At 32.1% G+C, this 24,835-nt stretch overlaps 3 protein-coding genes and 1 long non-coding RNA gene across 4 annotated transcripts; 2 read left to right on the forward strand and 2 right to left on the reverse strand.

Moving 5' to 3' along the window:
• Nucleotides 1-3,936: 3,936 nt before the first annotated feature.
• LOC108480281 (protein SOSEKI 3) lies at nt 3,937-7,274 on the reverse strand. The gene is made up of 6 exons (XM_053026510.1): nt 6,502-7,274; nt 6,350-6,419; nt 6,100-6,215; nt 5,102-5,999; nt 4,414-4,679; nt 3,937-4,299 (listed from the first exon to the last, which is right to left on the reverse strand). The coding sequence occupies exons 1-6, from the start codon at nt 6,707-6,709 to the stop codon at nt 4,274-4,276; spliced, it is 1,584 nt and encodes a 527-aa protein (XP_052882470.1). The 5' UTR covers nt 6,710-7,274; the 3' UTR covers nt 3,937-4,273.
• Nucleotides 7,275-12,329: 5,055 nt separating this feature from the next.
• Nucleotides 12,330-20,703, forward strand: LOC108483405 (DNA ligase 1). Its single transcript, XM_017786782.2, has 17 exons — nt 12,330-13,407; nt 13,515-13,631; nt 14,018-14,119; nt 14,198-14,314; nt 14,874-15,104; nt 15,201-15,295; nt 15,921-16,008; nt 16,542-16,673; nt 17,484-17,596; nt 17,739-17,840; nt 17,933-17,994; nt 18,138-18,209; nt 18,299-18,372; nt 18,476-18,532; nt 19,922-19,999; nt 20,206-20,283; nt 20,414-20,703. The coding sequence occupies exons 1-17, from the start codon at nt 12,595-12,597 to the stop codon at nt 20,480-20,482; spliced, it is 2,400 nt and encodes a 799-aa protein (XP_017642271.1). The 5' UTR covers nt 12,330-12,594; the 3' UTR covers nt 20,483-20,703.
• A 120-nt stretch (nt 20,704-20,823) lies between these two features.
• LOC128291462 (uncharacterized) lies at nt 20,824-22,814 on the forward strand. Its single transcript, XR_008281255.1, has 2 exons — nt 20,824-21,131; nt 21,829-22,814. It is a non-coding gene; the product is annotated as an uncharacterized LOC128291462 (long non-coding RNA).
• On the reverse strand, nt 22,496-24,217 carry LOC108482093 (uncharacterized). Its single transcript, XM_017785197.2, has 2 exons — nt 24,022-24,217; nt 22,496-23,922 (listed from the first exon to the last, which is right to left on the reverse strand). Exons 1-2 carry the CDS (start codon nt 24,073-24,075, stop codon nt 23,266-23,268), a joined length of 711 nt encoding a protein of 236 aa, XP_017640686.1. The 5' UTR covers nt 24,076-24,217; the 3' UTR covers nt 22,496-23,265.
• Nucleotides 24,218-24,835: the final 618 nt, after the last annotated feature.

The following is a 24,835-nucleotide window of genomic DNA, read 5'->3' on the forward strand; positions in this document are numbered from 1 at the left end:
CAAATTAACGTGATGAGGTTCGCTATTCTCAGTATCCCTGCCTATTAGGGAAACAAACAATTGACCATCAGAGACTCTTGCAATTCACTCGAACAACCATTTCAATTATACAACGAAAAGTAAGAAAGAAACTCGAAAACTTTAAGAATTGACACCAAAACTGACTCAACAACCTCCCGATAGCAAAAGCTAACAGCGCAACGTCAATTAGTTCGAAATCTGTACAACAATTAAAGAGGGAAAACAAAGAAAAAGAAATAGAAGGAAGAAAGGAAGGAAGAAAGGAAAAAGAAAAAATGGAAAAAGAGGAAAGAAAGTAAAACAAAATGGAAAGAACCAATATTAATTGATTTGTCAATTAATTTCCATCCAGACTTCCAGCAGTTAGCAAAAATATTCTCCCTTCATTCTTGTTACCCTTTCACAAAGAATTAAACTTAAGCGACTTGAACTCCATACCTTAAACTCAATCATAAAACACAGAACTACAGATACAGAAATTAATTACTACAGATTTTCACAAACAAGTTCTTAAGATTTTGGGGCGTTATAATATTTATATAATTAAAATATTCATATTTTATATTATGTTAAAATATGTCATAAGTTCCTATATTCTTCATAAATTTAAATTTTGTCATTGTACTTTTATTTTTGGGAATTTATCCTTACTATTTAGATTTTAAAATTTAAGTTCAAATTGTCAAAGACTATTAAAAATATTTTGTTAAATTCAAGTCTATTACATCATCTTTTAGTTACATTATTGCCAAGTGAGTATTTTTATTTGAAAATTGGAGGGACTAAATTCCAAATTTGTGAAGAGTGCATGAACTTATGCCCTATTTTAATCTTTATTTTATAAAATATTTATAATTAATATATTCATAATTGTAATAGATATTTATTATTAAAATATTGATATAAATATTTTAGTAATATATAAAGAATATTATATAAAATTTATTATTGAAATAAAATTGTAATATTAAATAATTTATCAAAATAATAATTTATTATTAATTATATTTATAATTTATTATATTATTAAATATAAACAATTAAAATGTATGTTTAATAATATTAAAAATTATAATATTTTATATTAATGTTTTAATGTTTTTAGATATTTTAAAATTAAAATAATGTGATAATATTATGCTTGATTTAAGTTAATTTTATATAAAAATAAAATTACTTATTCTTTTCAAGATTGTAAGTCAATTTACAGGAAAAATAGCTTATTTTTCAGTTATATTATTTTTATTTTTAAAGAATTTTTATTTTTTCATTTTAAAAAATATAATTTTTTTGTTTAAAATAAGTTTTTTTAATTACGACGTTAAAAGGGTGTAAGACCAAATTGACAAAAAACTGTAAATGTTGAGAGTTAAAAAAGTTTAAAAATTTTAAAAACTAGTAGACTCACGAATTGGTACGAACTACTTGAATAGGGCTAAAATATTAGTTCAAGCTCAATCAATATTTTAAATAATTTTATTTCTTCAAGCCTATTTTTTAGGCATAATATTTTTGTTCAAATATTTTCAAATTTTGGACAAGCCTTTGAACCTAAAATAATCTGACTTTCAAGTAAATAAGATCAAAGGTAAAGTAATGGAAAGCTTGGAGCAATCCCTAATTATCTAATGAAGTGTCGTTTACTTCTAGTTAGTATGTGGATCAACTTGATCGAATAAATAGGAATTTCTTTGAGGAGGCTCGGAAGATCAAAGAAAAATTCACCTTCTAAATTGGGATACTTAAACCAACCCAAAAAATGAGAGGGGAATTGGAATCATCTACGAAAGAGACAAACTCTGGGTCTCAGTTGAGAGAATGGAGTAATCACTGTGTCCCCAACACGAGCCGCTCTATTAGAAAAAGGCCTGAGATGGCAGGTGGGAAATGGTAACTTTTGGTAAGATAACTGGAATGGGCTAGGTCCTCCCCAGTCATTGGTTTCTTTAGGTATCCTTTGCTGTGCAATGGAGTGAACTCTACTGTTCCATTAACACTCTGCTCAGCTTCTCTAGCAATTGTAGAGAACACATATTTGGGAATCTCAATAGCATGGAATGGTGTTTAAGTCCAAAAATCCCTTGGTTCTTGCTTTGTGGAAACTATGGCTAATGCAAATACTTTTTATTTTTTTTTATAGAACCTCCTTAAGAAATAGAATTATGGGTAAAATATGAGAGAAATTTTGACATTCTCCATCGCTTGTTCAAGTGATTAGTTGAAAATAAACACGAATGGGTCTTGGATGGGTAATCTAAGTAAAGTAGGGGTTGAATTTATTATCGGAGATCACAATGGAAATTGAATTACAGACTGTTTTCAACATACCTCGCATGCCACAAGTGTTGAAGCTGAGTTATGGAATTAACTGAACTGGCTGTGAATACATGGATGGTAGTTCAATTATTAGCCTAATCTGAAATGTGATTTTGTGCCATGGGCTCCTCTAGCGGATGGCTACATTACTGTTTCTACTAAACCTACTAATAATAGTTGTTTAATGCAATCAACTGTATCTTAATCATCAAACCATTTAATAGTTGTCCCTATCTGTTTATTGAATTAAACCTGCACAAGAACAGAGCATCTGTACTGTGCTGACAAAGTGTAAAAAACTCGTGTATCCTTTTATTGTTTATAGTTAATGTGACACAGAAACATCAAAATTCTCTTACATCATCACATTCAACCAACCAAACATTATATTTTGTATACTTATTAACATAATCCCAAAATCAGTGCTTTGTCGTCTCGGATTAATTACTTGTCAGAATACATTTATTATTTCAATTAATACATCACTTATATCCCCTGCACTTTGGAAATTTATTTCCGATTCATAAAAATTTTAATTAACATTTAACGAGATAAGAATAATTTCATCACCAATTGTACCCAATTTTTTTTTTAAGATCCTTAGGCATCTTATTTTCAAAAATATATCTTTATAATGATAGACTAAACCTGAAATTTTGAATTAAATCTTTGAATGAATTTTTTTTCAAAACTAATTTTTTATCCATAGAAATATTAAATTTCTTATCAGTTGATCGAATCAAGAAGCAAAAATTATTTAGGGATGTTAGCTGATTTCTTATCAGGTTTTTTTTTTTTTTTTAAATCGATTAAAAAATAAACTGAAAACATATACTTCAGGTACTCTCGAATTTGAATATAATTTAAAACAAGGGACAACGCTAAATACGAAATCTTAAAACCAAATTTCGCAACTTTATTTTATTTTTTTCACTAAACTAGCACTTGATGAATAAAACCAGTGAGATGGCTGACCTTGAACTACGATAACCTCCCCTCACCTAAAACTTTTCCTTGTATATATAATTAAGGCAATTGTGAAATTGCACTGTTGGTCCCCACAAACCTAGCATTGGCAATTGTTACATTATTTAGGTCAATCTCTGCTAGTTTCAAATTCAACAATAAAGGCACTTTTTTTAACTTTACAAAGTGACCCCCACTCAAGGAACAACACACTAGAAGCTCGAAACTAGAGCCATGCCGCTCAAAAAAGCTGTGGGTGGGAAAGTTTGGGCTTTTTTATTTGACCTTTACAGTCAAAACAAACCAAAAAAGGGTTCTTAATCTCAGGGTTAACCTGAAAGTCAACAACATAGGATCTCAAAGTTTCCCACACTCAATGCCTAGGCTCAAACGTAATAATCTACCATGTAACAGCATCCTAGAAGGAAAAGACCTGAGTCACATTCAAGACTGTAGCTATGTTATTTAAGGTTAAATTACTTAGTGGGTCCTTGTACTTTATACAATGACTAAATTGCTTCTTTTTATAGTAGATGGAGTCATTTCCTCTTAGCATAGGGACCCGACGGTGGAATAAATACAGTTTTTGAATCTTTTGAAGCAACAAGCAGGGAACTGCTATGGTGGTAAAAGTTAAAAAATTGCAAAAAGCATAATGAATTAATGATACTGCAACTGTAGTTACATAAAAGCAGGATCTCATAAAAGAAAGCTGATCCAAAAATTTAATCCCTACCATCAGGACTGATATCTACCTTTCTCTTCTTTTCTGCTTTTTTTTTTTTCTTCTCTAGTTTTCCTGATATTTATCTAACTTAACATCATTTGAAATTCAAACCAATTTTGAAAACCCTGTAGTTTTCACCTTAAACAAGATTTGTCAAAAAGGATCCAAGGCCTGATCTTACCTTTAACATGCTGCTTTCCTAGGAGAAACCAACAATGGTATCACAAGGTGCCTTGGATTGGATTATAACCCGAGCTCCTGAAGCAAGCCTGTTGAGGGAAATTACGAGTTTGTCAAACAATACGAAACAATAAATACCATTCATAAGAATAATTCCCGATCATCTGTCTTGAAAATTCTAATGGAGGAGTTATATACTTAACTTTCTTCAATTTTGATCACCTGCTCCTCTTCTCTGAATGAATCCAACCTTTTCGATTGCTTTTTATTAACAGGCTCGGTGAGTCTTCTACTGTCACCAGTGGATATCCCATCAGAGGAGTTTCTTGGTTTCTCAGAGATAGGAGATCTCATGGACTCACTTCTTGGCTGCTTGCTTAGCGAAGCCTTGATAGAGCGGGGGATGCATTTTGAATGACCTGAATTCATCTCTTCTTTGTCTTCAGCTGATTCCAACTCCTTACGAGCCCTACAATTCAACTTTGTTTCATGGGTTTAGCATGAGATACAAAAGAAATGCAGCTGAAGCAACATTATACATATACATGTAGGTGAATCTTTATATATGAGGCATCCTATATGGACAGAAAGAAGGATCTTGTTGACATAAGAGACGCCTAAAGCAGAAAACAATGAAGTTAATGCATGGACTTCACCACATTCATAGGGTCCTAGACTCTAATATATAAGATCTAATCTGAAGCAATTGGGTTAAGTCTTATTGTGCCAAGCTCATAGTTATTTTGAACTATGTCCCCCTTCCCCTATTCTAGGACCTGTGTGATCACAACTGTAAACAAGTATGACCGAATTTCAGAATTCCTTGCTATTTCCGTTAAGAGTTACTGCATTCATTTAATGTCTAATAAACAGATTAAAACACAAACTCACCTATCATCATTATATGAAGAAGAACGTTTCAGAGTGGTATGCCCTTCTCCTTCTTTGAGCATCTTCGTCTCAATCAAGCTACCACTGAAATATTCTTTGTCTTCCAATCTCAGGCCCATCAACCTCGGATTCTCGGATAAGCAATCAAGCTCACCCAACATGATTGAAGTAGAGAACAATGGTGAAGAAAATTTTGAATGGGAAAACCTAGGCCTGTAGGTTGGAACAAGGCCAAAACTATGGTCTTTCACAGATATCGAACCACATGAGATTAACTGCATCAACATGCTTGTTGCCTTGAGCCTAGCATTTGTTGGCATTCGAATATCTTCCTCTTCAAGAATCCTAAAACTATTGATTTTACTAGCATCCGCTCGGATTAGAGATTCCAATGTTTCAGGTTTCCCTCCTGTAGATGATGCACTAGAAGTGGATGGTGGAGAAACTGGATTCCTGCATATCTCGGGATTATCTTTTACACAAGCGTTAGGGACCTGGCTTTGGAAATTCTCATTGCATTCGGGTTCCAAAGACCCATCGTCAGTCGAAACACCCCTTGTACAAGTTTCTCGTGTCTTAGTTCTGTCCGTGTTTTCCTCAGTCTGTGTTGAAGCATCAGCTAACCCATCACTCTTACAAACCTTATACTCGGTCAAACTAAGTGAACAGCCCCAGGAAGAATTCTTTCCATATCTAGACTCTGGCGACGCACCAGATGAACCGGGAGTTGGACGGTTAACTGGAGAAGAGAGCTCATCATCCTGAGAATGCTTTGTTCTCTTCCCAATCAAACTGGAAGAAGATGAAGAATCATCTTGGCTTCTAGAAGAAGACGGTGGTTCAGGCAACTGCTTCAGATTTTGCAATCTACTGCTATTCGCAACTGGACTAAAACGATCTGAACACAAAAATTAACTAGCATTAAAGCTTTAGCCTTACATTTCCTTTTTCTCCCCCTTATGACATCTAATAAAAGTATATCACAAAATTATATTAACCTGAGTTAGATTCTTCGAATAATTCGGAGCCTTTGAGAACGTATTCATTTCCATGGGCCGGAAGAATTAAATCATCTTCAGAAAGATCATGCCATACAAATCCATTCCTATAGCTCCTGCAACAATTAATACTCCAAAAACTAAGGAACCAAAGAAAATAGGATTTATCTCTATTAATTTCCCGGGGTTTCTCAGCAATCAAACAGCATTTAATTTTTTTGAAAGTCTACTTTTAAAAATCTTTTATTACCTTTTGCAAGACCAAGAATACAAGGAAGCCATCCCTCTGCCTCTAAGATTATTAAGCCTTTCAATCACATCTACACAGCACAATAAATCAAGAAAAAATGTATAGAAAAGGAAATTAAAAGAACAAATTTGAAAGTTTTAAATTAAAATTACCCCTCAAATAAAGTCCATCAGGAGAAGAGAGAGGAACTTCAATGAAATGAGGATGCTCGAGCTGGCGATTCCTACAGAGATAATAAACAACCGGAACTTTCCGGTTATGCTGATAGTACTTAGGCGATTTCTCAGTCCAAACTTTAGCTCTCTCCGGACTCACTTGCCTATATTTCTTCATCCTCGTCTCCATCTCCGATCCAAACATGGGTTCCAAACCCTAAACCAAATAGCTTCAAATCTCTAAATTAAATTGAAAAAAAAAAGAGTCATCGAGTCTAGCTCTTCTGTTAGCAAATCAGATCCGTGAAGCGAATCAAACAAGCAAAAAAGAAGGAAAGGTTTGAAACACTGAAAAAAAAGGGGGTGAGAGAGTGGTGAGAGAGTTGGGCTGTTGTAAAGGAAAGAGGAAGAGAATGAAATGATACGGGGTTTCTTCTTTTATTACGGAGGGAAAGCGACGGAGGGGAGAAGGGTGAGGGAATTAATGCCAAAATTGATTGTTTGGACGGTACTGAGAGAAAGTGCAGAAAGAAGAGAAGAAGGAAAAAGGGTGGTGGGGAACTCCAGGGGAAGACTGGGTTTCTTTGGCTGTTTTCGACTGTGATTTGGCAGTCTTGACTGAGAAAGCTTTTGGCTTTGTTCGATCAAGCAACTAAGCAAAGCAGCCTCCCTTTTATACCGATGATTTTCAAAAGTAGGTTTTTAACAGCGATAACATGAATAAAGAAGAACTAGACATCTCCCTGTCTGTTTGTTTAAGTTCGGATTTATTTATCTATGAATATTGTTGTGAATGTATTTTTTAATTGATCGAGAGGTAGTTTGATTTTTATTAGTATTGTTGTCGATGCAGATATATTTAAATTATAATAAAATGTATAATTTTTTATTTATGGACTAGACATGATATTGGAATAAAATTATTTAAAAATAAAAAGTTGAATATATTTATACTTTCAATATTTTTATAAATTTAGTTCCTAAACTTGAATTTAATGAAAGCATGATGATGTCGTTATATAGACTTTTTATAAATATTATAATTTCTTTATATTTTTCATTACATATATTTTAATATTTTCAAGTGGTGATCTTAAAATACCACAATTTTACACATTGAAAAAATTCAAGTTTAGAAGTCAAATTGAAAAAAATGTTAGATTGACTCAAAAAATCAAGGATCAAATTAAATATTTTACCACACCCAAGGGCTACCACAATAATTTATCCTTTTTATATATTTATTTTAAATACTAACGAGGTTTCGCTTATAAACTACAGCATGGAATTGGAGGTTTAAATGCAAAGATGATGACATTGACATGACACGACATAAAAGAATTCCTTGTTATGAAGGGTACTAATGTGACCACTCCTACACCTTACCCCTCCTTCTGTTCATCTGTCCAATGGTCGGTTTATTTTGCACTCGCCTATTTTTAATATGAAATTAATTATTATTTATTGGATAAAGTTTAGAAAATAATAATATTAGTTTTGTTTTTTAGGCCTGTATCCGGCCTGATCTGAAAATAGGTCTAATATTTTGTCTAAACTTAATTCGGATAAAAATATTAAAGTATGAGTTCGGTTTGATGCATGCATATTAATTTTTTATAATATTATTTTATATAAAACAAATTTTAAATAAATAATACATCAAATACACTAAAAATATCACAAATAAATATTTCTTGAAAAATTAAAAATAAATTTAAAAGAATATTTATATTTAAATAACACTAAAATATATATAATTTAACAAGCAAAAATCTTTAAAATAATAGTAAAACTAACAATAAAATAATAATTATACAACACCCAAACAACAACAACAAAATAGTAATAATATAATAGTAAAATGACAGCAAAACACAACAATATTTTTTTTTACAAATTTAGGTCAAGTCGGGGCCAAAAAAAGATTACTTGAGACTTAATCCATTTAAAAAACTGACCTCGTATTTTGCCTATACCCATTTTTTAGATCTATATTTTTTATCAAACCACTTTTTAAGCAAACATTTAAACCGAGCAGATGGACTTACACATTATCAGATCTATGTAGAGGGGTATAAAAGAGCTAAAATAATAAGTAAAGTATTGACATCACGAAGGACCACTAGGTTTTCTAATTAGAGAAACAATATTTAAAATGAAATTATCACATACTAATATATTAAAGTCTTTGTCCACCCAAAACTATATAATGCTATGATTGAGAAATTATAGTGACCTTATCTCGTTGGTGAGGGTCATAAATAAAAACTACTCCACTTGCACCATCCATCACATGCCCTCAATTCTACTTTAACACTGACCTATTGATAACAAATAATATAAGTCTATGCGCATAAGATTATTTTTGCGAGATAAACATATGAATTTTATTTTAATATATAGTTTAATATATAAATTTTAATTTAGTGCAATTATTTACATAAAATTATATTTTTATTCAATTATACACATTTAAAAATAAATATATTTATTTATTTTCATATTGAATTAATATAATAGTTTGTTATGCAATATATCAATGTAAAATGGTGCTAATTTGATCGTATTGTTAATAAATTCTAAAATTTTAGTCAAATCAATATTTAATGTATAAAATTGCATGAAATTAAAGTTTATATATAACATTGCATGTTGGATCGAAATTCATGTATAATTTTAATATTTATCTCTTTTTTGCTAACGAAGTTTCGATATTGTTGATAAAAGTAGAGATAATGTTTCAAATTTAAATTTATGTAAGTTGTTTTTAAAATTATTTTGATTTAAATTTCACTTGATTTTGAATATAGTTAATTCGGATAAATATATATATAAATTTAAGGAAATAAAATTAAAAATTAAAAACCTCTAATTTAATGTATTTACCATTTATTCAATTATTGGGATGAATTTGAGCTTCGATATATAATGGTTTTAAGTTTATAATATACTATTTCTTTTTTTTCGTATAATGTAATTTATATCATATAGAAATTAATTATATTATATTATAATATGAATATTAAATGACATTAAGTAAAATTTTAATAAAGAAAAAAATCATTTGTACAATAATAAAATATATAAAATTACCATATATTAAATATAAATATTTTAAAAAATGCTTGAGTTGACCATTTATAAATATAGATATATTTTGACAAAATTTTAAATCTATATTTTAAGCTAAACCGAACTTAAACAATTATATATAATATAGTTTGATCCAAACCTAACACTGTAAACACCTCTACACAATACTCGGTAGACTTTATCCATGTATGGTATTAGAACATCTAATGCTTACATAAAGCTTGACTTGATTTAGAACACGGACTTCAAAATTATTTCTAATCACTAATATATTTTTAAATGATTAACTAAATTTGTTTTAAGCCAAATCATATTATCACTATTTTTTTTCAAAAACTCATGCTAATTTTAATTAATATCCAATAATTTAATATGTTTTTTTCTTAATTTTTAAACATTTGCATTATATTTCTTAGGCTAAATGATTTTAAAAATCATTTAAATTTTCTCAAAAATCAATTAATGTTTTATTTTGTACTTAATTGAGCCATTGAACATTAAAATTATAATTAATTAAGTCATTTGACCTTTAAAATTAACGATCAACCATTATAGAACAACAACAACCGTTTTTCAGGTGTTTTCGCCATGTGGAATGTTAGGATTATGCCATGCAAGTGAAAACTAATATTTATATTAAAAATCATAAAACATTAAAATGTATAAAAATTGTGCAAAATTATATTAAATAGAAATTTATAAAAATATAATACATATAGTTCTTGAAAATAATTAAAATTGCAAAAATATATATTAAAATTAAAAATACATAACTTGTAAAATATAAAATTTGTAAAATTATGATTTTTAAATATAGAAAATTATAAAATATAAAATTAATGAAATTTTAAAAATACTATAAGAAGCATGAAATTTATAAAATAAATTAAAATATAGGAAAAATATATAAAATAAACTAACTTTTTTTTCATTTGCATACTAATCACCGTTAACAATACAATACCTATTAAAAATTATGAAATATTTTTTGATCTTTGAAGCTATTTGTTGCGCTCATCCACCTCGGACTTCACCGAAACTTATACCCTTTTGTCCACTGTCAATGATAAGAGGGTGTGTAAACTAAGGTAGAGAAATGAGTTAAAAAGGCAAATGACAATTGAGACTATTTGTGTATAAAATTGTAAACATGTTTTATATTTTAGTACTTTATTATATTCTAATATTTTATTGCAATTTCACATCATTTATATATATATATATATATATATTTGAATATTTTAAATATTTTGTAGTGATTTTTTGTAATATTTTATAATGATCTATATTTTATTTATATTTTTTGCAATTTTCTATATATTTTAATAATTTTCTATATTTTTAATATTTTTATTTATTTATAATTTATATATCATGTTAATAATTTTAATATTTTTCTCCAATTTTTATATCTTTTCTCATTTTAAATAAATTTTGTAGTTTTCTATATAATTATATTTTTTTGCACTTTATTTTTCTTCTATTTTTATAATCTTTAATATGTTTAATATGTTTTTAATAATTTTATATATTTGTATGAATTTTTATAATTTTAATAAATTTTCAATAATTTCAAATATAAATATACAAATTTTCACCATATGGCGCAATTCTAGCATACCATGTGACTAAAACGTCCAGAAAAAGATGCATTTAAATACTTTATAATGGTTGACCATTAACTTTAACAGTTAAAGGGTTTAATTTGATTGTAATTTTAACATGTTGCAATTAAGTGAACAAAATACAAAGGGTTAATTTATTTTTAGAAAATTTCAACGACTTTTTTTAAATGTCTAAATTATAGTATTATGTGTTCTTATAAATTTTTATTTGATATAAATTACATAATATACAAAAATAAAACTATATATTACATAAATAAAAAAAATAAATTGGACTGGGCTGAAATATTAGATGTTCAGAGTGGTAACCTCGAACCCCGAACATGAACCGTAAAATAGACATGAAATATATATATAAAAAAAAAGCAAATGAAGTAATACCAAAATTTAAGCACAACTTTTATTTTAAAGTAGCTTAGATATTTTAAATTTAGGTGTTATTTGATAAACTAAAAAAAAATTAAGTATTGAATTTTTAGTACCAAACTTTATAAGTATTAATTTTATATTAAAAGTTGTTTGATATATTAATAAAATTAAGTATTAGACGTAATTATATTGTTTGATGAAATTAATATTATTTTTAATATTTATTTTCTTAAATTTAGTCTATTAATATTAATATATTATTTTATTTAATATAATTTATCATAAAAATAAATATAACAAATTGGATAACCCTTTTAACAAAAAAAAGGTATATAATTTATTTTTAAAATAAAATCAACTTGATAATGATTTATCAAATGTACCCTTAATATTTTTATAAACTTGAGATTTGGGGCTAAGATAGAGGCTGATAATGACTTTAGCTCACTCAAAATTAAAAAAAAATCTATATAATCCCTTTAAAATTGATAAAACTATAAATTAATATAATAATAAAACTATATTTCAACCCTTAAAATTTATTATTTATTTTTCGCCTTCACTTCACATTTTCTTAAGGTGATATAGTACTAACAAGGGTAAAGATTTATTTTGATAGCTTAAGTATTATAAATACAGTACAAAGTAAAGTATAATATAATTATAAATTTAAATATATAAATTAAAATTAGAGTGAAATTTAAGTCAATTAATATCAATATTATTATTAATATTGAAGGAGATGAATTTGTATACGTTGACAATATAAACAAAACCCTAGCATAAGAAATAGACATAGTAAATCCAAATCCACAGTGGATAGGATAGGATGGATGGTAGCGCTGTGATAGAAGGTAAAATGGAGGGGGAATTCCATTTCCATATAAAAAGTTTGATCACACTTCCCGCCATTTCTCTAAATCATCTTTCAAAGCTTTCCCAGCACTTTTCTCTATCCGATTCTATTGTGCGTGTGTGTTTTGTTTCATTTCATTCCAATTGAATGCTAACGTTTCGCCCATCCCATCTTCTCCGCTATACTTGTTGTATTACTCGTCCTCTCACCCCTCTCCTTCCTCCCTTTTCCTCCCATATCCTTCCTTCCAACTCGCCTTTCTTTCGCCCCAAACCCCTCTCTCTTTCTTCCTTAAACCCTCACTCCAACATGTCCACTCGCCCCTCCGCCTTCGATGCTTTAATGTCTAATGCTCGCCGTTTAGCCGGTAAGAAGAGCTCTTCCTCTTCTTCGCCCACCAAGAAACGCAAATCCCCCGATTCGTCGCCCACCCAAAACCCTAATCCCCCCAAAACCGTCGGCTCCACTGAAGTCAAGCACGACCCAGAGGTTTCTAGTGATGGAATCGGAAAGCCCATTAACGATTCCCCAAAACCCGATTTAGATGAGGCGAAGAAAACCCCGGATTCGAAGAAGGTGAAGGTGGGGAGCACCTCCGAGAGAAACGCGGAGATGAAAGGGAAAATTGGTTTGTTGAAGAAGAAGCCGGCGGATTTTGATCCCAATATGGTGGCGTGTTGGGAGAAAGGAGAGAGGGTGCCGTTTTTGTTTCTGAGCCTGGCGTTTGATTTGATATCCAATGAGACGGGTCGGATTGTGATAACGGATATTGTTTGCAATATGTTTAGGACTGTTATTGCTACCACGCCGGATGATTTGGTGGCGACGGTTTACTTGGCAGCAAATAAGGTTGCTCCGGCGCACGAGGGGTTAGAGCTGGGAATCGGTGATGCATCCATTATCAAGGCCCTAGCTGAGGCCTGTGGGAGGACTGAATCACAGGTTAAGAGTCAGTACAAGGTACAGTTTTATTTATTTATTTATTTTTTACTCTTTAACTTGGGGGTTGATTAAAATTTGTTAACATTCTAGTTTGGTATATATTTGTATTCCTTACTTTTTGACAGGATAAAGGGGACCTGGGCCTTGTTGCACAGGCTAGCCGTTCATCTCAATCAATGATGCGCAAGCCTGATCCATTGACTGTTATCAAAGTGTTTGACACGTTTCAGCTAATTGCTAAGGTTCACCACCTTCTTCCCCAAATTGAAATATTTTTATATAAAGGGATGCTTTTTGCTCCAATAAGCGATATCTTAGTGTGATCCATCCATGGTTAAAATGCCTATTTAGTTACCTCCTGTTCAATGAATGCTGGATGTGCGCATCTTCATTAAATGCTGGATTTTTTGGTGCTGACATAATTGTTCATTTGGTATATACAGTACATGGATTAGTAGGTCAACCATTTCCAGTATTACATTGTTAATGCACTTATAATTCTTGGGGCATTCTGCAGTACAGCATTGCTCAATACGTGGGGAAGAGAATGCATTAGTTATTCATTATTGTTGGTGAATTTTTATACTCTCAATTAACTGGTTTTAGCTTTTTTGGTCAACTTATACAGGAATCTGGAAAGGATAGTCAGGAGAAGAAAAAGAATCGTATCAAATCACTTCTTGTTGCTGCAACTGACTGTGAACCTCAGTATTTGATTCGTCTGCTTCAGGTTGTCACTAGGAAAGCAATTTAGTACTGTTTTATACTTTGTTCCTTGATGTTAAGGTATCTTGGGTTCATCACGCAGACAAAGCTGCGGATTGGATTTTCAGAGCAGACTCTGTTAGCTGCATTAGGACAGGCTGCTGTATATAATGAACAACATTCTAAACCACCTCCAAATGTTCAGTCTCCTTTAGAGGAGGTAAGTAAATTCTACAGATGTAGAAATTCAATCTGGTACTTTTTCATGAATCACCTGTGCAGTCTTTCAGCTCAATACATCATGCATTTTGTAGTTTATTAATAAGAATTACATTATAAGATTCCATAAAGGCTTTGAAAGCATGTGCCTTATATGTACATGGAGTACTAAGTCATTAAATGTAGAGGTGGGGAAAATTTCTGGTACCTGAAATGTGCAGCTTGTAGTGCTCTGATATTTCATCAGTGTTGTTGGGAGGTAGGCTGTTTGTCAGGGCTTGCTAGATATAGAGATCAAATCTGGTTAAGAACTTTGTAAACTGATTGTGGTGAAGGTTTAAATGAAATTGACTGGTGAAATAATTCAACATCTCTTAAGGCCTGGAAATGGTTGAAAATTTGAAAGTTGAGTTTCGTTTCACTGTGGTTGTACTTTTTACCTTAAATTACTTCCTGATAGCTTATTCATTGTATGGCTTCCTGTTGAGGATTCACCTTTTGCTCTTCCATATTGATTTTTGACTAGTGCACTTCTATTTATTTTTGGTGGTCTCATGCAGGCTGCTAAGATTGTCAAACAAGTTTTTTCTATCCTTCCAGTCTATGATAAAATAGTCCCAGCACTCTTGACTGGTGGTGTATGGGATCTGCCTAAGAGTTGTGGCTTTACGCCGGGTGTTCCCGTTGGACCTATGCTAGCAAAACCAACCAAAGGTGTTGCTGAAATCATAAATAAATTCCAGGACATTGACTTCATATGTGAATATAAATATGATGGAGAGCGTGCGCAGGTAATAGAATTTAAGGTGCTACTTCATTTTATTTGTTTCTGTTAGTGCAATTTCATCATGTGAAAAAAGAAAAAAAAAATTATGTGCCTTATGTAGATACACTATATGGAGAATGGTTCAGTTGAGATATACAGCCGAAATGCTGAGTGTAACACTGGAAAGTTTCCTGATGTTGTTGCTGCAATTTCTAGGTAGACCTCTATCTTTATGGTGACTTGTTCTGTTGATTCGTGCTATTTGTTTTTTGTGAATGCGTTCAGTAAAGGTTAACTTCACCTCCCCTCCACCAAGCAAAGCATACTGGTCAAAACTTCTCTTCTGAGAGTTTCCTTACGATGCCTCTCAGAAAAGTTTCTAGTTAAATGAAACCCAGCTTTTACCACCTAATATTTTAGTTTTCTTTCCTACATCTTTTATCCTGGTTTGACTGTTTTTAAATGTATTAGCAACCAGAATTTGTAGCAATGGTTGTAAGTTATAGGCATTTGTTCCATTCCATCTGCTATTGTTAAGTTGGTGTTCGCTAATGCAAGTCTTGTTACTTCTCATTTGTAAAATAGTGTGACTTGGTAGAATTATATTGAGAAAAGCTAATGAAAACTTCACAACTAGCATTGAGTTTTACGTGAAAATTATATATTGACATTAGATGCTAACAGTCCTAATAAGGGCTTGACAATAGAGATAAGCACACATTTCATATGCAGTTATTATCCCTTAAAGCTCTTTTGCTTGCTTGATGCTTGCCAAAAACTTTTTTGTATGCGACTGCTTCTGCAATGTTGTTTTACTGACTAAAATTACTTTCTTGTGTAGATTTAAGAAGTCCTCTGTAAAATCATTTGTTTTGGATTGTGAGCTTGTTGCTTATGATCGTGTTCAAAAGAAAATATTACCCTTTCAGGTAACGTGTTGCATACTTTGCTATTAGAATTTATGCTGGTTCTATTTTATGTACAAATTTGTTTGTCTTGGGAAATACCATTTATGTATTAGTTGGCTGATCCCTTGACAATCAATATGCATACAAACAGTGGAGAACATTTGTTGCTCTAAAGTTTCATTAAGTTAGAAAACTCATTTGTTTGTCATGAGATTCAAGATCTCATCATAATATATGAATATTATTTAGAATCAAGACTTGTTTGCACTAAGCTTTACCAATGCAATGGGTGTATTGTTCTGTATGGTTGACTACATAAAATGCAACACATGAGGAATTAAATTTCGACTTTATTCAGTTACTATCTAGCATTTTGGTATTAACAAATTTCTTAAATGTTTGGATTAGTTTAGTGTTGCAGTGATGGCCATATTTTTTCACTGTTAATCATTTGCTAATTCATTTTTGGATGTTTTGGAAGATGTTCACTGAGCTGGTCTAAACCCATGGTCTCTAAGGTTGATTTTGTTGGCGGTGTCTTTTTTGATATGCAGATCCTTAGTACAAGAGCACGGAAAAATGTGGTAGTGAGTGAAATAAAAGTTGATGTGTGCATATTCGCTTTTGACATCTTATACCTTGACGGGCAACCACTTCTTCATGAGCAACTGAAAGTTCGTAAGGAGGTATGCATTATACTTTTATGGTTCTGGAATTTTTGTCTGAGTTTATTAAGTGTACGGATGGCAAACCCCTCTGAATCTGACAGGTTTTGACCCTGCCCAATTCGTTAGGGTCGATTTTTTTTGAAAAATCGGGTTCGGGGCAGGTTGGGTCGGGTCGGGTTTGAGGTAAATCTGCCCCACTTTGCCTCGGAATATTTACAAAAATGCCTCTAATATATATACATATATTAACTTTTTGCTTTCAATAGATAAATATATAAATAAAAAAATTAAGTATATCAAGTTTTAAGTGTAAACTAAAAAAAATTCATCTTATTTGATTAAAAAAAAACAATTAAAAAGATGTAATCTTATTTTCTTCAAAATAAAAAAACAAAATAATTAAATTAAATTTAGGGCGGGGCTGGGCGGGGCAGACTTGGGTCTCCTTTTAAATTTCTTTCGTGGTGGATCTTTTTTTAAAAAGTCGGGGTTGGGTCTGGTCAGGTTTGATTGATCAGGTTTTGAGTCGGGGTTGGGGCAGGCAAAATCTGCCCTGCCCCGTTGCCATCCCTAATTAAGTGATTGCATCACTACAATGTAATTTGATATACAGCTTAATTATCATCTTTATCTCAACTGCGAAATTTCAATAGTATTAGTGTTAAAAAGAGTCCTTTGAAGATTTGTGTTAAGTGAAAAGGAGACAATATTGTGCTGCATGGTTAAGTAATTGATTTGGAGTGTTATTTGTGTTTAGAAGTGCTCATTCACTGCATATCATATGGCTTATTCAGCTCACTAGGATCTTATTCCATTTGCCCTTTGCAGAGGCTTTATGATTCATTTGAGGAAGAACCTGGGTTTTTTCAATTTGCAACAGCCTTAACATCAAATGATCTTGAGGAGATTCAAATATTCCTTAATTCTGCTGTTTCTTCAAGGTGTTTGTTTATTTCTTCCCGAAACTTTTAGCATGCAGCTAGAATGAGCCCAACAAGTATTTTAAAAAGATCAGAGAAATAATTTTATTTTTTCCATAAAGTATTTTGGGTTTCTATGGTGCTGATTAGTCTTAGTTTTCAGTTGTGAGGGTTTAATTATCAAAACATTGGATAGAGATGCTACATATGAGCCATCGAAGCGGTCACTCAACTGGCTAAAATTGAAGAAAGACTACATGGAAAGGTAAGGTGTCAGAAATTTTTACTTGTGGCGAATTACAATCAGGTGTTATTTTGCTCATGTGTAACTTTTATGTTCCTTTATGTACCATGCAGTATTGGCGACACATTAGATCTAGTACCTATTGCTGCTTTCCATGGCCGTGGGAAACGAACTGGTATTCATTTCTCTTTATTTATCATATCAGATGACCGGAGCTCACATAGAGTTTATTTTCTGTTAATTCTGTCAGCTTTCATCTTAACTCTGTTTCTGCCATTGGCCCATTTGTGTTGATGGTGCCATTATGTTTATCCTTAGGCTTCTATGGTGCTTTTCTCTTGGCATGTTATGATGAAAATAATGAAGAATTCCAGAGTATCTGTAAAATAGGTTAGTGAAATTTGAATTGCTACGATTCAACATTTTCATTGTCTTTCCAGCTGATTGTCTTCATTTTCCTTCTATTTGATGATCTATAGGTACTGGATTTTCTGAAGCAGAGCTTGAGGAACGTTCTGCCAGTCTCCGCTCTAAAGTGATTCCTGAACCAAAGGTTTGTCTCTTGATATTATCTTCTGTTGTAAGAAAGGAAATAATGGGCAAATAGGGTTAATTTTTCATAAACATACAAGTTCTAAAGTGCTTGTTGATTACAGTCATACTATCGTTGTTCTGAGATGATGAAGCCGGATGTATGGTTTGAGACTTCAGAGGTAAAATTACACTTCTTTGAGTATCTTTGGTTGTTTGTAAATTTGTTAATTGCATGTCCCTTGATGTCTATTTTCCTGTAATGCACAAAACTGTTCGGGGTGTCCAAACAGTCTGATTAATGGCTGAACGAACTGCCATTAACTGAGTAAGTTGAAGTTTTAAAACTCTTAACTGTTAACCGAACTGAAATTTTTTCGAAAATAATTAACCAAACTGGATTAGCTTAGGTTAATTTGGTTAGTTTTCAACTTAACCAAAATTTGTAACATGTATTTTCTTTTTGACTGAAACAAGTTTAAAACAAGACAAAAATTACAACGGTAGTGTTCTTTTTTTTTTTTTAAGTTCAAAGAAGTTTAAAACATGACAAAAGCAACAAATAACACAATGACAATTGGCAACTCTAAATTAAAAACATAATATTTCTATTTTAATTTTAATTAAATTTGTACCAAAAAAGTTGATTAAATTCATAATATATATTTGCTTTGGCCCATTATATCAGATTTTATTGGGTCCATCGAATTTGCGTATATTGGGCTTGTATATAATATACAATATTTATTATTAATTTCAGTTAATTGGTTAATTTGTTTAATTAACTGCTTTCAAATTGAATTAAATGATAACCAAACTTTCACAAAACTTTTAAGACCGAACTAAATTTGACATTCAACTAATCAACCGATTGGTTAATTTGGTTTTAATCAAACCATGCATGCCCCTAATCAAAATAGTTGAGGATCAGTTTGATTGTGACTTTTAAGTGTGCTGATTGCCACAGCTCCAGTTAGAAGTGCACGCAAACCTATTCCATCGTACGGTTAGGAGTGGTGGGAAAGTTGTGCCCTTATTCCAATCTGATGGTCAAAGCAGCATTCCTATACATGTCATATGACATTAACAATGGCAATTAACCCTAGTTTTCTTGATCAGGGCACTTGCAACCCATGTCATATGTTACATTTTTTACTCCACGTTCTCCATTTATCCTGTCTGCCAATGTCGATGGCTTGTAGGGATTTTGTGTGTGCACTTTTATTCTTCAAGGATCCATTTATTTTTGCCATTTGAAATAATTATGAACTGAATTTGTAGCAACTGTTGTAAATGCTTCTCATTCTGTGTGCTTGTTTCTATTTGTTGAAATCTTGGTTGCTGAATATTCCTATAAAATTTATCAATAGAATGGTTTTGTGGACTCAATTGAGATGGATTGAGAATTGTAATCCAAGTTTTTTGTTTCTGTATCTATTGTAAAATGTCCTAGGTCTGCTAATCTTCCTTTGCATTCAATATTATTGATTATGTACCTTAGGCTATTGCTATTCGTTTTTTCAGTAGTTTCTTCATTTTTTAAATCTTTTTGTTTGTTTAATTTGTTGCAGGTTTGGGAGGTAAAAGCTGCTGACTTGACCATTAGCCCTGTTCATCGTGCTGCTATTGGGATTGTGGATCCTGATAAGGTGCGACAAAAGTTGTCACATGTTGAAGCCTTTCAATTTTATTTATTTATTTTAATTCACTTCTCAGTTTCCTGTATGTATGATTTGATAACTGAAAACCTGGGGTTGACTAATTAGTTTGGATCCTGCAATTTTCTTTTTTCTCAAAGTTTTATCAGATACTAAAATACTGAACTCATCTAATTCCTTGTAATTCTTGGTAAAAGGGCATATCTCTCCGATTTCCACGTTTAGTTCGTGTTCGAGAAGATAAGACACCAGAGCAAGCTTCATCATCTGAGCAGGTGAAGAACAAAAAACTTATGTTAATTTGCCCACATGATTTATGGAGGAGGAGCAACTATATTTGTGTGTGTATGCTTCACTTATTCTTTTTTTTTTTTTTCCTTAATTACTTTTCTTGAATATTTGCAGGTTGCTGAGATGTATAATGCTCAAAAACACAATCAAACCAATAACGAAGATGATGGTGAGGATGATTGAGGAATTCTGACAAGCGTCTCAACATTTTTCCTCCCCGAGTAGGTGAATAACATTTTATCTTGCGTGCAAATGGGACTGATAGTTATCCAATTTCTAGACTTTGCAATGTAAATACAAATACTCCTTTTCTCTGTTGCAATCAAGAAGCTTCCTCTTGCTGGACGGAGTAATTTTTTTACCAATTTTATCAAAAGCTGAAAGCTGTCGATTTTATCATTCAACTTGCTGCCTATATTGAAAATCATGTTGGAATTGTTTTGTTAGTATTGCTTTTGATTTGTTCATTGTATTGGTCCTGATCCCCCTTACTGGGTACATAATGTCTGCGCCGAATTGGGTCAAGCCTGGAATAATTACCCTTTTCGGTGGGAATTATTGAAGGCTTAAGACTTGGTCTCTTGACGCAAACTAATAGGGCATAGGTCTAGAGCCAAAATTTTGTTCTAGGCTTGTGCTTTTCTTCTTATGTCTGAGCTGTTATAATCATTGTAGACCATAATTTCTACAAGTGGCGGGACCTAGAAGCCAAGTATCTCTAGTCATATCAGGGTGCCACTCATTGGAGGTGGGTTTGAGTCTTCAGTCAAGTAAACCATGCTAGCTTCTTCATTTCCTAGCCACTGCTGTATGGACTGGACAATTCCATCAGGTTCTTTTTCGATTTTCTGCCTAATTTTTTCAAGCAAAGTCTTGCATGAACTGCACTTGGATGCTGCAATCTTTGTTTTTCAGTTAGAAATTTCCTTGAAATTTGAAAAATCCATGGCTGCTCCTGTTTTTTTTACTGCTTGAATGCTACGATATTTCCAGTTTCCTTGCGCCTAATCATGGCATAGCTTGGAAGAGCAAAGTTAGCCCACAATTCGTTATCCATGTTTATACTTAAACCAGTTGGGGATGTCTCAGAAAAATTTAGGATAAGTAAGAAAATGAAAATGTCATTATCTAGATGCTCTCTACTTGCACAATGGGCTTGACCTATGTTTGAGGCCTTGCCGAATTTTGATGTAACGGGTAAAAGGGGGAGTAGGGTCATGGGAGTATGGATTTTGATATTTGCAGATATTTAATTTGTCTTTTTTTTAATGAATTTGAATATTTTAATTACTATACGAATAGGATTTAGAATAGATGTGGATATTAGTGCATGGATATTTATTATATCTAAATTCTCTTTACTCTTGTTGATAATTGATTCGGATTCAAATGTCATAGGGTAGGGAGGCCATTTCGAGGTTTGGGGTGTATACAAAATAAGATTTGGGATAAGCAAAAATTAATCCATCATGTTGATAAGAAATTCATTCATAATTTGATGTTAATACTTTTAGGGATCATGGATTTAGATGCAGGTATGTAAAGCAATAATTTGGATGGATTTGGAATTGAATGCTACAGATATTCAATTCATTTGCATGGAGGGAGATTGGTGGTTTAGTTATGAGCATATATTGGTTAAGAGTAGAAACAAAGTTGGTTGGGTTGTCACCAATGAAACCCATCCAATCCCTTCAATTTTGTCAAATGTGAATACAAGCTACCCCATTGTAACACCTGCCTCTTAGCATTGACTAAGCATCCTAGAATGGAGAATACAAAATGAGTTTCTTTTCCTTTCACTTGAATTTATGAGAAATTCAATATACGTTTGTTAAAGGAATTTCACTAAATTTGCCTAATTTTAAGTGGCTTACACTACAAAGTCATGTACGTGAAAAACTTTTATCTACCCATTGTTTACCATTTAGATTTGATGACCCTTATGGCTTCATTTCCAAAATGTATTAACTTGAACTAGAAATAATTGAAATTGGTTTATAAGAAATGACTCAAACAAATAACTTGGAGTGATTTTAAAAACTCGAATAATAAACTCTAATCTAAAATAATACAAAAATTTTAAAATCTGAGTTGATCTGCGAGTATGGTTTCATTGAATTTTTCATTAGCAAAAGAACGTGTCCCCCTTATCTTTGTATGGTGAAGATAACATGGAAATAGAAATCTCACTCATTATTAATACAATAATATTAGTATTAATGAAAGGAGAGCATCATTTGGAGAAACATACACCTACATATAAAATAATCATACTCAACAACAACAACAATCATAGGTGAGGCCATTAGCGGATCCTGATTCCGATTTGCGGGAGCCACTAATCGACAAGCGATCAAACAATCCCTCTTAGATCCTTCTTGGTTGTTGGCCATGCCCATCTTCCCATTTCAACCACTCCACACCCAATATTTCTGCCCTTTTAGCATCTTTTTTGTTTCGTTTTCGGTGTTCAATAGTCACGTTAGATTCCGGTTAAATTATTTCTTTAGATGAAGAATAAGACTCTCATACCTTATTTTCTTCATCCACGAGACTTGAATCCATACATAAGAAGCATTAAACTCTTAACCATTTCGTCCACAATTTTCACATACTAATCACAAACCTCAGTAAAAGAGTAGGGTAGCTAAATGTTATCATACTACTAGTAATTTTTTACTTTTCCACAGCAGTTTTGGAGAAATCACAGCTCCCTTTCACATCAATGGAGCAAAAAAAAAAAAAAAAAATTGTGAAGAAAAAATGGGTTTTTTTTTTTTTGGGGGGTAAGAAAAGGACAAATATCTTCACCGGGAAACATTGGCAAAAAGCCGAGGAAATGAAAGCTCTCCAAAGGGTAATTAGGAAAATGGATAGTTGTTTCTCCAAAGCAATCCTTTGTACAAAAATACTTCATCAGTCACCATAAACTAGTATTATGTAGACTACTCTTTTGTTTGCAGTCAATGGAGAACTATTCTTTGGTACTTGGTCTCTGTAGGAGAATCAGAGCCTTCCAATAGAATCCTTTTTCTGTTAACTTTACCACAGGCGTTTAGGGTGGTGAAGGAGTCTTGGTGGAGCCGATGTGGTGGTGGTGGTGGTGAAGGGATGGTCACAGGTGGGATGTCAAAGGAATCAAGTGGTGGTGGTGGGTGTCTCCATTGAGGCAACGGTCCAGCTAAAAGAAGGGTTTGCAAGAGTGGACCAGCTTTCATCACTGCCTGCAAAAGCTTTCCCTTTTCAGGCAATGGCCTATCAGGCACCAGCTCTATGGTTGCTTGTGGTCCTTGTTGAATTGGGTCAACAACAGGGGATGAAACAATACTTTCCTCACAATCAGATGATGAGAAGCCATTGTTTGAATCAATCCCTCTTCTGGGTTCATCTTCAATGCTGGAAACCTGTTGGTGTTGGTGGTGATGATGCCCTAGTTTCTCAAGGAAAAGCCTTTGGTATTTCTCCTTGGCTTCATCTCTCTCTTTCATAGCCTTGCTCAGCAACTCCTTGAGTTCAAGTACTTGATCATCTCTCTTTCGAAGCTCCTCTTGAACTAGGATCTTTGTTTGTTCAAGCTCCATAGTAGTACATAAAAGTGAATGCTTAAGCTCTTCCATTGTCTGCAATCATTAAAAACAACCCCCAAATTGTTCATCATCAAGCCAAAAGGGTAAACACTAATGAGTTAAAAACAAACAAGAAATGGGGGCATTAATTACCTTAGCTTGACAAAAATAAGCCCAGCTAAAAGGGGAACCATGCTGAGTATCCATGGTCTCAGAGTTGGAAACACCCAAAACAAGTGAACTTAGAATTGATTTGTTCCTATTTCAGAATTGGAGAAAGAGAAACAAAAGGTGGGGTTTATCAGTGGTTTCGTCTGAGTCTTATAAGAAGTGGACTTGCAATAGCAATAGCAACAGTAACTAATGTTTTTTCTTTTTATCTTTTTGGTCAAATTATGTCAAAATAATGGTTTTTGTCCCTCTTTTATATTCAGCTCCACAATTTTATCTACAAACTTTAATTAGGTATATTTTAGTTATTATTATTATTATTATTATTATTATTATTATTATATTAGTAGTGATTCAACTATGCTTTTTTTTTTAATCACCAAATTATTTGTAAATTTTTTTGTCATCCAATTATGAAAAGTTACAAAATAATCACTTAACTTTTCAATTTTGTCTTTTTTAATCACCCAACTATCTTACATTTTTTAGAGTTTTTAGGGATGGTGCCAAGGGATTGGGGGCCTGGCAGGGCCCCGGCCCCCCTACAATGACAACTCATTTTAGTCCCTTAAATAATTTTAAATTATAAGTTAGTTTATTGGGCAAAATACACTTTGGCCCCCCAAGATGAAAAAAATTCAGCTTAATCCCTATAAAATTCTAAAATAACATGCATATACTAAGGTAAAATTGTATTTTGATCCATTTAGAATTTTATAATTAATTTTGGCCCCCAAAGATAAACTTTTGGCTTCGTCCTTAGGAGTTTCCATTTTTACGTTAGTCAACTATGACA

Source organism: Gossypium arboreum, chromosome 1, assembly GCF_025698485.1.
Source record: "Gossypium arboreum isolate Shixiya-1 chromosome 1, ASM2569848v2, whole genome shotgun sequence".
Taxonomy (NCBI): domain Eukaryota; kingdom Viridiplantae; phylum Streptophyta; class Magnoliopsida; order Malvales; family Malvaceae; genus Gossypium; species Gossypium arboreum.